Genomic DNA, 16,210 nt, shown 5'->3' on the forward strand with positions numbered 1-16,210 from the left:
TGTCCAACCACACACTTATAATATCAGACACTTAATTATCTTCCTTAATGGCAGACATGTGAAATAAAATGATGAATTTTTCATCATGCGCAAACGAAGCTTCTCTAACATTACAAAACTCGTGTTTTCGCATAAAGCGTGAGGAAAATTATAAATTAAATTACACAGGTAGTACGTATATAATGTATAGCATAATTTTAATAAAATAGTTACAATAATGAAGAATACAAAAAGAGAGATGATACAAAAAATAATGCAGTCAATTATAAACAATATAGATACATATGTAACGGCGAAAAACCATTTAATGTCGAATTATCTACAAGTTCGTTATATAATACAAGTATGCTCTTTATATTTCTAAAGTAAAATTCTGGTCGCTTCATTTTAATTGCGCATAAAATGCGCGATGGACGAAAATAATAAACTTGGCGCAGTGTAAGGATCTTTTGGAAATATACTTTAGAAGCTGTACCTCACAAGAGCAACGTCAGACGTCGCCGCGTGGGCGACTCGAATAAGTCACAAACACGTCGACGATAGATAAAATTTAGGGCTGGGAAGGGTTCAAAAGAAGGGGATCAGTCTTGCGTATGTCCACCACGTAGACCCCATTGCCAGGGTGTATACGGCGTACGTGGGCGCGCACGTTTGACGGATGCTTCGTCCTATAGGCGCAGTAGGGGCAATTGTACCTCGGCGGCTGACCGCACTCGATCCTCCAGTGGTACTGAAGATTGTGCTTCATGCTGAACACGCTGTTGCAATTGCCGCAGGGATACGATCTCGCGTTTTGATTGCGCGACGAGCCCATGACGTCCCTGTTCGCGACCGACCGATTATAGTCTTTCCGCCACGTGCGCGTCGACCCCAACTCGAAGGCTGCAAAAAAAAAGGTACAGAACGTCTTCGTCGTTCATAGAACCCGTAACGATCGTCGCTAAAATCTCTATTCTGACTTAATATCCGTGTCATTTTCCGAGAGAGAGAGAGAGAGAGAGGGAGAAAGAAAGAAAGAAAGAAAGAAAGTAAGAGAGGGAGGGACATTAGAACAGTCTTCTCTTGCGAGCAATTGGCAAAAACAAAACGTTAACTCTCTTGTTAGGTCACGAATCGTGCGATCAGTAGCCAACGACACAGGCATGACGTGAATCTTCCGCGGGAGGGAAGACATGTCACAGACATGACGAGGGGGCGGGGGGGGGGAGGACAACATTCTCAGGACTACCGTGGCTCGATAGAGGACGACGTATCCTTTCATTCCGGCGGAAATCCACGCCGACGTGTCTCGTTGGAGATTCACGCGACCGGCGTCGACTCGCCGTGCTGCTGCCAGCTGAGGATGTCGACGACGTAGACCTCGCGGTCGGGGTGCTTCCTGCGCACGTGGGCCCGCACGTTGGACGTGTGCTTGGTACGGAAGGGACAGTACGGGCAGTTGAACCGCGGCGACTGACCGCACGCGAACTTGAGATGATGCTGGAGATTGTAGCGCCAATTGAAGGATCCGCCGCATCTCGGGCAGTAATACACCTGTTTGCAGCAGGCCTGCCGTGCGGGACGCTGGGCCTTATGGACCGATCGATTCGCGCCGGACTTGCGTCGGGCGCTCCTCTGCGAGTACTTGCCTTCTGAAAAATGCAGATGTCCTACTGATTAGCCGCGTTAATCGCCAATTAGCACCTAGCAACGTGAATGGACGATGTATCGTTACAGGAGGATAGTTCCGCGGACGAAGGCATGGGGATTTACTAGGTGGACAGCGAGAGTGTCGATGAGTTAGCTGATGTTTAAAAGGGTAACCACTGAAAATGTTGCCTAAAAAATCGTTTGAAATCCATCGAGTATACCTTAATTCAACTGCGAAGTAAAGTCGATACAAACTACTAATTTTACGAATGCATATAATCGCCTACATTTATTGTAGCACAATAAATAAGAAAAAGTACAAAAAGATGGTACAAAATAACGCAGTAGATTATAAACGATTTATATATAACGTTGCGAAATCAGACTATCGAATTATATCTACAAAGTTTTCTGCATATAAATATAATAATATGTAAATGTATTTATATATATATGTATGTGACATTGTATATGAATAAATATATAAATGCGCTTGTATGTAATCGATCGATTTGCACAAGAATATTGCTTCTTTTTGTCAATACATTAAAAATGATAGAACGTGGAATTCTCTTCGCAATTTCGTTACATGGAAGACAACGAAGAGCAAGTCTCGTTATGTCGACTATTTATATTTATATTTATATTGTACAGAGGAATATATGTCGAAACTTCATATACAGTCTAATAACGCGATTACATATCTCAAAAATATATACGTACATTCGACTAGAATTGTCACTTTTGTTCGAATTTGTTGCTTAAAATTACGAGAACGGAATCTTTTCCCAATAAAAAAAAAATTACAAAGTATTCTCTCGATTCTCTGTACTTCGTCCTTATAATAATTTCATGACTAAGTTAAATATGTATAGATATCCAAATACCAAAAATTAAATTAATTTTTTTCCGTAAAAAAATTTAAAAATTTTTTTACGGAGTTTTTTTTTCAAATTTTTTAACGAATTCGAAATTGATTTGCCGTAAAAAATTTTTAAAATTTTTAAATTTTTAAATTTTTTTACGGCAAATCAATTTCGAATTCGTTAAAAAATTTGAAAAAAAACTTCAAGTAAATAAAAATTATTTTACTTCATCAATTACTGCTTCGCTTCATTTTTCATAGGATAATGAAGTATAGCAATATCGTGTAATAATTTCAATATTTGTAGAAGAGAAACAGAAAACAAAACAATAAAAATAAATTTTGTATTATAACTAACGAGGAAGACTGTGGGCGAGAAAACAAAATAGAGTTCCTTCTTGTTAAAAAAAACAAGAAAAAAGTTGCCCGATGCCTACGTTAAACAGTCTTGATTTATATTACGACCCTACTTTGCACACGTCGATGGCATATACTTTATTGCCGGGATGCTTCCTGCGCACGTGCGCACGCACGTTCGACACGTGCTTCGTGCGGTAAGCGCAGTAAGGACAATTGAATCGCGGCGACTGGCCGCACTCGAATTTCGAGTGATAGTAAAGATTATTCTTGTGACTGAAGACACTCGGGCACCTAGGACAGGGGAACTTCGGCCTCTCGACAAGGAAATTGCCGTCGACGGCGACTGGGCGATACGTCGGCTGTTCCTCTGTCATGACGGGCACGAATTCATGCCCGTAGATCGCTGGCAGAATACGGTCTGAAACAGAAGCGAGAGGAACGTCACGTCAGAAATCGTTGCCGATTTGCGAGAACCTCGACGCGATTCGGTAATCCGCGCTGGACTCTGCAAAACTGCCGAGGCGCCGAGGCGCCGAGGCCGAGCTTGAGATCGGAAAGTCTTCAAACAGCGCTTTGTTTCGCGTAAAAGACTAGCAATCATATCAATTCTTTTTTTTTATTAATACTAATTATTAATATAAATAGAATAAATCGTCATTATTAATAAAGATGATTTTATTTTGGAATCTGCAAACACACATTCGACGCTTTCCAATCTCATTCGTTCATACGTACGTAAGTCGTTAAGGTAAACATGTATATGTGCAAAATTAAAATGTAATACAGAAGATTTTTGGATAGGAAGGAATAGATATTAAAATTTAATAATAACGTTTTATTTGATACACACAGAACACTTACAGTCTACGCATGTGCGTAAAATGCAAACAACGTTTCTTTAAACGAATTAGTCATGATCTTTATGAGCGCACAGTAAAGCATAAGTAATAGTCTCAATCTAAACATCAATTAACCTAAAGCTCCCTTTTTATCAAATTTGCAACAGATAATATAATCGTTGAATGTTGAACACAGATAATATATCTTAATTCAATTAATACTGAACTATCACAAATAATTTGGTTCGTAAACTTATATAAAATTTGAGATATGTGCATAAATCTCAACAAGATTTAAGCTACGCGTGTAATTAAAGGCAGATTTCGTGAACTTAATTATCGCCTTATAATATCATATTTCTTATTAAATACAAATTTATAATCTTCAAAAATAATGGCATTTTACGTGTATAGTACTGAAAAATAAATTCTTAACTAATATTTTTAAATATAAATATAAATATAAATACTATTAATTATATTTTTAATTATATATTTTTTAACATAAATAAATTATTAATAATACTGCAATGATATTAAGGATATTTGCATTTGAAAAATTCTATGTCGAACAATACTTTCTCGCACGAAAATTATCATGTAGATAGTGAAATTTGTTAAAACTTCTGGGACGAGATTACGATAACTTCGGCCCCTCGAATTGTTAGTAATTTTTAATGGCATTTTTTACCAAAAATTACTGGAAAAATATTAAAAAAAAACTTCCGAAGGCCACCCTCATCCACCCCCGCCTACATATGTACTGTCTATACACACACACACTCGAAGTATTATTTAAAAATTTATATTATTTATTTTTAACTTTAAACACTGTATATCTAGAAAACTACCGTACTTAGCCGCGTAAGACCTATATCATTTTTTGTTCAGCATAAAAAATATTACCAAAAACCATCGTCAAATCAAGGGGCCGAAGTTATCCTAATCGTGCCAAACTTCCGCATATAATCAAAAGTTTATTTCAATTAGTCCCACAGCTAATAACAGTAATCGTCGTGTAGAATTGGTTAGTAACAATTCGCTATTTTTCCTAATAACAGAGATATTTTTTTTTTTACAAATGTCTGTGTGTAAATCGTCGCGATTAATGGCTAAAACTGCGTAACGAGAAACACAGTATTTGGCACTGATCCTCCGTCATACACCGTCCTTAAATAGCGCAAGTCATTTCACGAGAGACACGGAAAATGTACACACACAGACACACACACACATACACACACACACATACACAGCCACAACTATCTTCCGTCCTCGCAGGTCAATTCTTCAGGTCGACTAATCGGAGTCAAGTACGCGAAATGAGAATAGTCAACGCGGACAGATGCCCAAGATGCTCTGTGTCCCTGAAAACAAAAACAGATACATCCGTGTTCATACGGTATAGTCTGCCCTGGCGCGCATCCTAGGGAAACGTTTACGGTATTCTTCGTGCAATCGCGAACAATACCGCACCAAGAATACACAAAATAGTAAGATCTTCGGGGGATCTCTACCGTTCTTCCTAGCTGCGGCGCTACGACGAGAGAAAGATCTTCGCACGATGTTCGACGTTTCACGGTGCCGTCCGGCGTCTTTGGTCTTCGCGAATCGTCGTTCTTCAGGGCGAAGAACGGCGGCAATCTTCCGGATGGACGACGCCTGGTCTCAAGGATTGCGTTGATGCAGCGTGCACAGGTCGACCGCGTACACGTCCCGACCGGGATGGCACTTTCGCACGTGTCGACGGGCGTTCGAAATATGCTTGGCGCAGTAGCCGCAATACGGGCATTTAAATCGCGGCTCCTGGCCGCACTCGTATTTCTGATGATAGGTCAGACCGCCCTTGCGGCTGAAGACGCTGGTGCAATTCGCGCAGGGGAACTTTCCGTTCAGCATCCTCGCGCTCAAGTCCACGTCGATTGTCCGCGCCGCCGTTATCGACGCCGTCATTACCGTCGACGACGGGTACGATTGGAGAACGTAGCTCTGCGTAGCGGGCGGTATCGCGGCAAACATACAGTAATTGAAGCCTGAAACACAAAAAAGACGCGCCGTTCGCGTCAAAGCTTCTCGTATCGCCATACGACATGTCCGAGATAAAGAGAGAGAAAGAGAGACGATAGCGGAGCGGGGAAAGTAGGATCAATGATCAATTCGTGCGCATCAAACCTTTATCAGTTGTAAAATTTGTTGGAACGGTGATAAGCGAGGGTGCTGTCATCATGCCTTGAGAAATTATCGATGATCGGACGGAGGGGGAAACGCGATCGGGGGTGCTATCTCTTCCGTTGGAGAAGTAATGAGAGCGAGCGATAATAATCGAAATAATATATACTTCACTGTGGCTTTATTCTGAAAAAAATGATGAATGGGCACATAACGTTAGCAAAACTAAGAAGAAACACATGAAAATTAACAGGATAAATAAATAATGTGAATTATTCTGTATCAGATTTAGCTTTCCCTCAGCTAGTTTTTAGATAGCTTAGTTACATATTTCGAGGAATCTTGCGATGCGGAGAGCAGAATTTCTCGATATCTTCGATGGTGGTCGTTAGAGACGCGGTGCGCGGATCACGTTGACTTCGTAGCCGGAGTGCTTTCGGGGTACGTGGGCGCGTATGTTGGACGATTTCTTCGAGACGTATTCGCAGTAGGGACAGCCGAATCGAGGCAGCTGTCCGCATTCGAACTTCATGTGCGAATAGAGGTTGTTCTTCCGGCTGAAGATGCTCGAGCACTTCGGGCAAGGGTACTTGCACCGTGGCTGAATCTTCGAGCTGGATGGCATCTTGAAGCCACCCAGGTGTACCAAGTGTACATCTGCAAGAAAACGTTCGAACTTGTCAGAGTTCGCAAGGAGGAGAAGAGATCGCCGTCAATCGGTAGCGCAATAACGGAACAAGATAAATAGAGATAAATAGAGACACAGAGAGTGAAAAGAAAGTCACAGCCATCTATCACGAAGTATTCCGGTAACGTAAGTCGCGCCGACAGGCTTGATATCCAAGTTGAATAAATCTTCTCATGGCGCGCAATAAAATCCACAGTACTCGCAGATACACACACGTATACCCTCACACAAGTAAATGCAATTAAATTCGAAATCACACTCTATTTGACTACAATTATCAAAAATATATGGTACACAGAGAAAAATAATACATGCTTGATCAAGAACTTAAACGTTACATAAAAGTTAAATTTTTTTTTTTTAATCAGTGTCCAAGAGTTCAGCAAGTTGATGAGGAGTTGTCTTGGAAACATCGTTACGTTGCTCGATCGTTCGAGGTTAAATGTAACTCGCGTTCACGTCGATCACGTACACCTCGCTGCCGGGATGGAGCCCGCGAATGTGCGCGCGTACGTTCGAGGTCTTCTTCGAGCAGTAGAGACAGTGCGGACACTTGAACCTCGGTAACTGGCCGCATTCGTACTTGAGGTGCTTCTGCAGATTGTTCTTCCGGTTGAATACGCTGTTGCAATTCGGGCAGGGAAACTTGACTTCGTGCCGCAGCGCGTACAACCCGGACGCGTCTTGGCCGAGGAACGGCCGGTCGAAGGGAAAGATCGTGTCTGCAAAACAAAAGAGACGAATAGTTGACACGCGACGCGTTCTCGGTCACTCAATAAAAGCGAGGGTGTTGGGAAGAAAAATTAGACACGTGGACACGTAGGACACGTAGGACACGTAGGACAAGTTCCGTGTTAGAGAAGTTGCAGTTTTAACATAAAATCGAAACGCAGAGAAGCCCATTTAAAGCATCCCGTCTACGAATCGCACTTCGCGATTGTTGGATCACAGTGAAAAAAGCTGGTTCAACCGGGGATCATCTGGCATCGTTCGAAAGCACGATTACGCGATTCGATAGCGGACAACGGCGTTAAAACGGTACCCGAAAAGGAGCGCGCTTCGCGGACGTTTCACTTCTCCTTCAGATCGATCGACCAGACTATCTCGCCGCGATGCCTACGGCGCACGTGCTTGTAAAGATTCGATATCAGTTTCGACCGGTGGTTACAGTAAGGGCACTGGAACCTCGGCGACTGGCCGCACTCGTAGTTCTGGTGTTCCCGCAGGCCCTTCCGCCTCAGGAACACGCTCGTACAGTTCGGACAGGAAAACATCTGAAGGTTCTCGCATGCCCTCCTGGCAGACCTGAAAACTAAAAGCACAAGTCCTTGTTAGAGGGTCATCACGCCCGGGTAACCACCTGACATCGAGAGAGATTGGGCGAGAGAAGCTCGATTTCCAAGCTCCGAACAAAGGTCAACGCGTTACGCATTTATGATCGAGGATATAACGACCAAAGAGAGAACTCAGATTCCTGGATTCAATAGCTTTCGCTGTGGGAAAATTTCGGCCCAAAACGCGCACTGTAGACTGTAGACACTCACCAACGACCGCTGTGGACAATGACTTTTTGTCAGCACGTCTTCTTTAAAGAATGTATAGAAGTCGTTGAAATGCTGAATTGTTGAAAAAAAATTATATATATAAAATAAAAACATTTTAATCGATTCCTATTTTTATTCCATTTTAGTATACCTATAGCTGTAATATTTAACATAAAACATGAAGCATAAGCAATATTTAGTTGCTAAGCCGTCGTCGACCAAATATAATAAGTGCCGAGCGTCTATAGTCCATAATAAACGTTAATTGAGCGTCTATAGACACCAATAGCAATAAAAAGATTAAGCTCGTATAAAAAAAAACCATACGCTATAATAATCGTAAATCTAAATAAAAATTATGAACAATATTCCGTCGAGATATCATAGATGATTTGGTCGAGAAATAACGATTTCAAACCATTTGGAGAATCTTCATCCAATTCCGCTACCAGATGAACACGATTAACTTAATGAATGATGATCGTGATTTGAATTGATTCGGATAATCAGTGTTGGTGACGTTAAAGCTTGCTCGGGATTTTATGGAACAGAATAAAATATCGTATTTATTGTTGCAACGTTTGACGAACACGTATGTTATATCGAACATTGGACGAGTGTTGGATGTCTTGGACGCAAACGGCGCGATTCTCGTGCCTCCGCCATATATGCCGTCGTATATCAGCCGTCCTCATCGAGACGAAATCACAGTAGAGACACTTGAATCGAGGCGGCTGGCCGTATTGGTATCTCAGGCTGCCATTCGTACCATGCACTTTCGTACAATTCGTGCAGGGAAATCGCGTGCTTCGGTTAGAGCCGCCGTTCGCGTCTCTCGTCAATCCGAAGAACGCATAGAAACCTGAAAATGAAAGCAAGTGTCAGAAGATCGCGCGTGCGAGACGTTTAAAATTCTCTTTCGTTCCGTTATCGCCGCCTATCCGAGATTTAACGACGGCCGCCAGATTAGAACGAATAAATGCCATAAATACGAACCAACAGAAAATAGAACCATAAAAACCGGTTCGATAACTTACCATTTTCTTCAACTAATTATCGCTGTAAATCGCGCAATTTTATGTTATTTAAGTTTAGTAGATTAATTCTAAATAACAAGCTCGTGTGTATGTAAAAAGAATCAAGGATAACACGGCCAATAACGAGCAACAACAAATATTATAATTCAAAAATTATCGTTATTGGCCGTGTTATCCTTGATTCTTTTTATATACACACGAGCTTGTTATCTAGAATTTGTCTTACACCCTGGCCTACGATGGGGTATAATGAAAGTCATCGTGTTTCAATGTTAGATCGTATTATTGTTATGGAGAACACTCTTCCACATTTGATTAATTGGCTGATGAAAGCACAGTGTGCAGAAACGTGCACCAACATTGTTAATATATTATTTTTGAATTATAATATTCGTTGTTGCTCGTTATTGGCCGTGTTATCCTTGATTCTTTTTACATACACACGAGCTTGTTATTTATAATTTATCTTACACCCTGGCCTACAATGGGGTATAATGAAAGTCATCGTTTCAATGTTAGATCGTATTATTGTTATGGAGAACTCTCTTCCACATTTGATTAATTGGCTGATGAAAGCAAAGTGTGCAAAAACGTACCAGCATTGTTAATATATTATTTTTGAATTATAATATTCGTTGTTGCTCGTTATTGGCCGTGTTATCCTTGATTCTTTTTAGTAGATTAATTTAAGAATTTAAAAAATTAATTAATAGTTTAAATAACAAACTTAATTCATCGTTCTTATACAGTTATCATGTCACAATTTCATCTTCTCCTCGAACTTAAAAATGTCCTCAATTTTAATTACTCGACCAACACAATAATAATAATAATAATAATATAAACGATAATATAGATGAAAAAATATATTTTCTAAAATGGACAAATTTTATGCGAACGCATTGCGTTTTATATATTTACTTTATATCGCAGAGGTACAACTTATTCACATACACAAATATTAAATTGCACATATTATTCGTTAATAAATATAATCGTATCGGTATCGCCCTATATACATGAGTTTCCTCGCAGATATACAACATTTATTGTACAGTTACAGTATTCATTAATCGAGAGATGTCCTGGACGTAGACCGCGTAGCCTTCGTGCTTTCGACGAATGTGCTTTTGTATGTTCGACGATTTTTTCGAAATTAGATCGCAATAAGGGCACTTGAATCGAGGCGGCTGGCCACATTCGTATCTCAAATGCGTGAGAAGACTTTTCTTCTGTCCGAATGTGCTCGGACAATTAGCGCAGGGATACCTCGGGCTACTTCCCACGTTGTTCCAGTCCCGATAACGATGTCTCATGTTCTGCCTATGTTCTATCCCTAACATCAAAGGCGAGGATACTCTCATCCCTGAAAAGCATCACGTATCAATTAATATCGCGCACCCTTACACGACACGGTTGATAACATACACAATGGAAACATTACAAACCGATTATTGAGAAAAATTTACGCAGCTTGCAAGAAAAACTGTTCTCAATCTTTTAATTTACAGCCGCTTATAGTTTTAAGTTCGTTATGAGAAAAGCATGTCTTTATAGTTATTAGAAAGTTAAATTCACAAGAATAAAGAAGAGAAGGAACTTCGAGGAAGGAAGTTTTTCAGGAAATACCGTGGGTTAATTATGCGTGTGTATAAAAAGAGAAATTTTATTTCAAACATTTTGCTAACAAATTTTAAAGAGGTATATAAGTATAGACAAATTTTTCTATACATAAATAGCGAAATAAGTATTATACGCAATTGGAACTTTTGATACAATTATCGTTGTAAAATCGCACAATTTTATTACATTTAATAAATGAATTTAATAATCTAATTATTTATAAATAAATGCCACATGATGAACGATTGCGTGTGATATGTTGTATATTATATAACTCTTCCATGGACCACAAGAAACCAGCTTTCATTCATAGCGTGTGATATAATGGTGCTCTCTCTTCTATTATATTTATAATTAATATAATTTTTCTAAATCTTCAACCAAATTATTCGTCTACGAAAGAATTAAAGCAATCGTGACGGAAAACGTATTATATGTACATATTGCAATCTATTTTCTTAAACAAGTTACCGATGTCAAATGAGTTACGATGTAACATCAAGAATAACATCAAGAAATATAATTATTCTGAATATATATTAAACAAAAAATATATTAACTATTTGAAAAAAACTTAATTCGTATTTAACACACTACTCTTCTCTTTGGTAAAAGAAATTTATCATACAATACAGCTTATTTCTTAAAATGTTACTAACACTCGAGACAGCCATGATGTAGATTCTTCAAATTAACGAAAAATTTATCGTATTAATTGTAAAATTACTATACTCAACTAATGATTCGCAAATGTTAAAATTTTAACTTTTAATTAATTACAATAGTAAAAAAAAATGTATTATCACAAATTATCCGTACGAATTTCCAACAAAGTAAAAAAATGTTACGCCGATGTAATTCGATTTCGCAATATATCTTCCTATGGACAGTTCGCGCTGCTATTCCCCAGGTATATACTCGATATAAAAAGCATATTGCTTCAAAGCTTGTGCAGCAGAGTTTCGTTAACCGCGCGTGGAACTCCTTGTAGAAATCTCCGCGCTCGGTTTCTTCGTCATCAGTCTGCGTTCTTCAGCAGCGTACTCTCGACAGCTGCTTGTAAAGATCGATGATCTGCAATTTCTTGTCTTTGTGCATCCGTCGCACGTGCACGTACATGTTCGACGAGAACTTGGCCTTCTTCGTGCAGTACGGGCACTGGTACCGCGGTTCCTTGCCGCATTGAAACTGGCAGTGCGTCTTCATGTCGGACAGCCTTGTGTAACCGCTGTTGCATCTGGGGCAGTGGAACCTCTTCCGCACGATCGAGCCCTGCACGACCACGCTGTCCGGCCAGCGAGTCGTGGCGATACGCGGCGCTACGGCGGTTTCCTGACGGTGAGTCGAGTCGACGTAAAGGTACGTGCTCTCCTCCGCGTTCTCCCTCGCGTTCAGGCCGTCCCTTTGGGGTTGATAAGACTCCGCGGTCACGCCGCGACCAGGCATTACCTGGGGGTGTACGTAAGACGACGGGTGCACCTGCCCGTAAAGCGGATCTAGAAAAAGAATGGAAAATTTCGGGTTGCAGTTAGCGAAATCATCACGGATACGAGTCACGACATCGGATAGAGAGAAACATTTCCGTCCATGCTCTTCGATTCATCTACATAATCGAGACTCGTGGGAATCGAGCCTCGTGCGTATCACACTCACACACAGAAATGCGGATTGCTACGAAATTAAACAAAAGTAAAGGGTCATCCGTCGTATACTTCTGGAACCCCAATCTGTAAACATCCAGAAATACTATATAAAATAATACATCGGACACACATTAATATTTATCTAGTTTATTTATTATGTACAACTTAAACGTGTGATCAATGATATGTTTTCTGTAATAAATACAGAATAACAGTCAAGCTACATATTTTATTTTTATTCCTAAATTATTTTGTGTATTTATACATGCGTGTCTTATCTTTTCGAAAAATTATCTGAATACTTCAAAATTAAGATACTTCATGATAATAAATAAAAAAATATATGAAATATGAAAATATCACAATAAGAGTTAAATTGAGCTTCATTATTCTAACCAACGTTCTCATATCAGAAAACGATCCAGTCATTCCGAACGTTGGAGAACGTCGTTGGAACCGTCTCATTGAAGCGTCGATTGTTTGCTCAGGTCTATTATATATATCGGTTGATCACCATGCATGGTGCGCACGTGCGCGTACATGTTTGACGACACCTTCGACCGTTTGCGGCAGTAAGGGCACTCGAATTTCGGCTCTTGACCGCATTGGAACCGCATGTGCTTCTTCATGTCGCCCAGGTACTTGTAACTGTTGCCGCACTTGGGGCACAGATATCGCCGGTGCCCTTCCTCTCGCTGCTGCTGCTGCTGCTTTGTCGCGTTCTCGGGGTACCAATCGGACCCGAAAGTGTTGGAGTCCCCGAAGCCGGTGCTGTCGTAACTCTGTAACGATGGAACATGAAGGCAGCCGAGATGCTGCTCCAACGCGATGGAATAATCGGGATTCTGCTTCTCCTGACACGAAACAACCCCTGGAAAAAGAACGATCCCCACGAGGATAAACCTCGATCAATTAAATCTTGCCCACGGATAATTACGTTACAGATAGGAACAATTACATTATTCGGGTTGCCTTTCAACGCGTGTTTGGTAGTAAGTGTAAGCCTCGTCGTATTTCTTCGGGGTCAGTGAGAAAATGAAAGGCGACGTTTAACGCTAAATGGGTGCCACATAAGAGCGTATATCGAATCTTTTTCAGTTCAAAATTATATGTGTATATACATATATATATAATTATAAATTATAAAGTTATATATACATATGTATAAATGTAATTTATTTGTTATATTATTACAAGAATGATAATTTTACTAATTAGACAATAGAAGTCATAATATTAATTTTAATTAATAGCGGATTTGAATTATTGATCTTGATAATATTTATTTCATACATAATTAAGCATTTTAACAAGAATTAAAGAAAATGATGAGAAAAGAAAACACATTAGTCTGCTAGAAATAAACTCTATATCCTATAATTAACTATTTCATAAAATACATTACATAATATATCTACCTTTGATAAATGCCGGTTTAACTTTTAAAATTTATTGAGACATATCTATATAATGTTAAGTAGAATATAAGCAGAATAACACTCGGCATATTATATAATCCATATCGAATCGTTGAAAATCTCAACAAACGATAAACGGCATCTCACCAAGTAAGAAATGGCCAGATGACTTGTTACTTATCATATATTGTAACTTATCGCACATCGTGATTTATAATATACGGGGTCTGTTCAAGAAGTTTCCGAACTTTGTCTTGATAATTTTGGGAGGTTTACTTACAACTTATTCAGCCCTATCTCCTTCGCCTTGGTTGATACTTCATTCCCAACGCCAAAATAAAGTGATACAAAAAAGATAAATGTGCACACTATTTATCATTTTTATTAGCAAACAACACCCAGAAACTGAATACAAAATTACAAAAAGGTGAGCGCGTGTGCACATACACACAAAAACAAAAATGTAAAAATGCACAATAAAAAAGATTATGAGTTGCAGCGAGTCATAACGTGAGTCATGGCGAAAAATTAGTCACAATTAATTTTCAACTATTTCTTTCCAAACGATTTCAAAATTAAGTTAACCACTAACGCATCAATTACGACACATGTGCTTTAAGTAAAATTTACTCATCTATATAATCGTAGAAGATTTAATCATACTCGCGGGAAGAACTTCTTATCTCTTCTATTAGAAAAAAAATTTCATTTATTGCAACATTGCATATTTATGACAGACTGGAAAAGTAAATGTAATACATTTCGAAGAAATAAGACAAATTTCACTCCAAATTTGAAACAAAATAAAAATTTATAAATTAAAGCATTTTCCATGAATGAGAAATAAACGAGAAATTCCATGAAGATACAAGCCAACACAACTTTTTTCGCCCGATTATTACATATTATCGGACTGTAATCAACTGTAACCAAAAGAAATACTGAAGTTCAAAATCGTTCCGTTTAACTTAAGGTATAGAGTCCATGCTAGAGTCGTCTATGAAAAGTTCGTCCGGTGATTCTTCTTGCTTTTCGGTTTTACGTGTCGCTGCGTATGATTTGTGGTTCACGCAATGTCTCATCTTATGACGTTCCGGAATGAATGATCCTTGCATGACCTTGCCGCAATCCGGGCACTTCACCGTTTTCTTGCACTCGTGTTTCTGGTGGTATCTCAGGTTTTTCAAGTAACTATAATTACGGCCGCATTGCTTGCATTTGAAGTTGGCAGTCTTGTTGGTCTTGGAGTCCGGGTTACACAAGCACGTTGTCATGATGTGATAAACGAGATTGGCGCGACTCTCATAAACGGCATCGCAATACGGGCACTTGTGCTTCTTCCTCAATTTTGCGACGTCTTTCGAGTTGGTCCAAGACGACGGAGAGCTCTCGTTATCCTCGTTATCGCTGCCGATATTCTCGTTATCGTTATCGGTCTGGCTATCGTTTAAAGAAATAATTTCGAAATGTTTAGTAGGTTTTTCAACAAAGACCACTGACTCTTGCGCAGTACTCGTTGAAGGCTTAGAAGGTTCTTCAACAAAGCTCACTGACTCTCGCGCAGTACTCGTTGAAGGCTCAGAAGGTTCTTCGACAAATCTCACTGAATTTTGCGCAGTACTCGTTGAAGGCTCAGAAGGTTCTCCAACAAAGCTCACTGACTCTTGCGCAGTACTCGTTGAAGGCTTAGAAGGTTCTTCGACAAAGCTCACTGAATTTTGCGCAGTACTCGTTAAAGGCTCATCCTTGATATCAATTAAGTCTGTTGAGTCTCGTCTGTTTCTTTTAGATCTATTCCCTCTTAACTCTGGTGACTTTTCTTTTCGCTTCAATATTTTTTCTTCTCCCCATGGCCTTTCTGTCTTCACCGAGGATGCTATTATCTCTTGCGATGACTCTTTCTCTGTAACACGATGGCGAAGAAATGCTTTAAAATGGAAATAATAATGAAAGTTCTTAATGTATCCGTACCGACGGATTAGTGAAAATTTTGTTCGTTACAAACAATAAGAAATTATAGTAACCAAAAAAAAAAGGAAAGATAAATAAAAACTAAAGTCGCATGCAAGCCCATTGCAGCCACAAACAGTATACGGGAGAAGGGGGAAGATGCCAATTTGATATGGTTTTTAAGAAGCGTAAAACAGACATGAGAACATTTTATTATCGTACAAACTCATGCGTTTTAATATTATAATCGCATGAGCATTCGGTGTGAAAAATCCAAATTCGGTGTCAAATATAAAAAAGTGAAAACGTCAGCTTAGAAAGTTTCCGTAACTATCGAGAAAAATTGACGTCTTCGCGCCGCCGTTCGCCTATCAGTAATCTTCAATGTCGCTGTGGTTGATTTCGAACAAATAATCTGAAAGCAGAGAAACACGGATCAGCAAAA

At 39.4% G+C, this 16,210-nt stretch overlaps 1 protein-coding gene across 44 annotated transcripts in view; it reads right to left on the minus strand.

Moving 5' to 3' along the window:
- LOC139812891 (uncharacterized) overlaps positions 1 to 16,210 on the minus strand; it is a 168,280-nt gene that overhangs the window by 113,590 nt on the left and 38,480 nt on the right. For 7 of the 44 annotated variants that reach the window (XM_071778014.1, XM_071778013.1, XM_071778008.1 and 4 more), the window contains exon 7: positions 14,172 to 15,718. The exons of 30 other annotated variants lie outside the window; for them this stretch is intronic. In XM_071778014.1, the coding sequence (XP_071634115.1) occupies positions 14,784 to 15,718 (935 nt within the window). In that variant the 3' untranslated portion in view covers positions 14,172 to 14,783. Of the gene's footprint in view, positions 1 to 1,899; positions 3,273 to 8,640; positions 8,957 to 10,127; positions 10,498 to 10,781; positions 12,251 to 14,171; positions 15,719 to 16,210 lie in introns of those variants that run through there. 7 more of the 44 variants (XM_071778017.1, XM_071778015.1, XM_071778028.1 and 4 more) reach the window with 6 other exon arrangements.

This window comes from Temnothorax longispinosus, chromosome 5 (genome assembly GCF_030848805.1).
Source record: "Temnothorax longispinosus isolate EJ_2023e chromosome 5, Tlon_JGU_v1, whole genome shotgun sequence".
Lineage (NCBI taxonomy): Eukaryota > Metazoa > Arthropoda > Insecta > Hymenoptera > Formicidae > Temnothorax > Temnothorax longispinosus.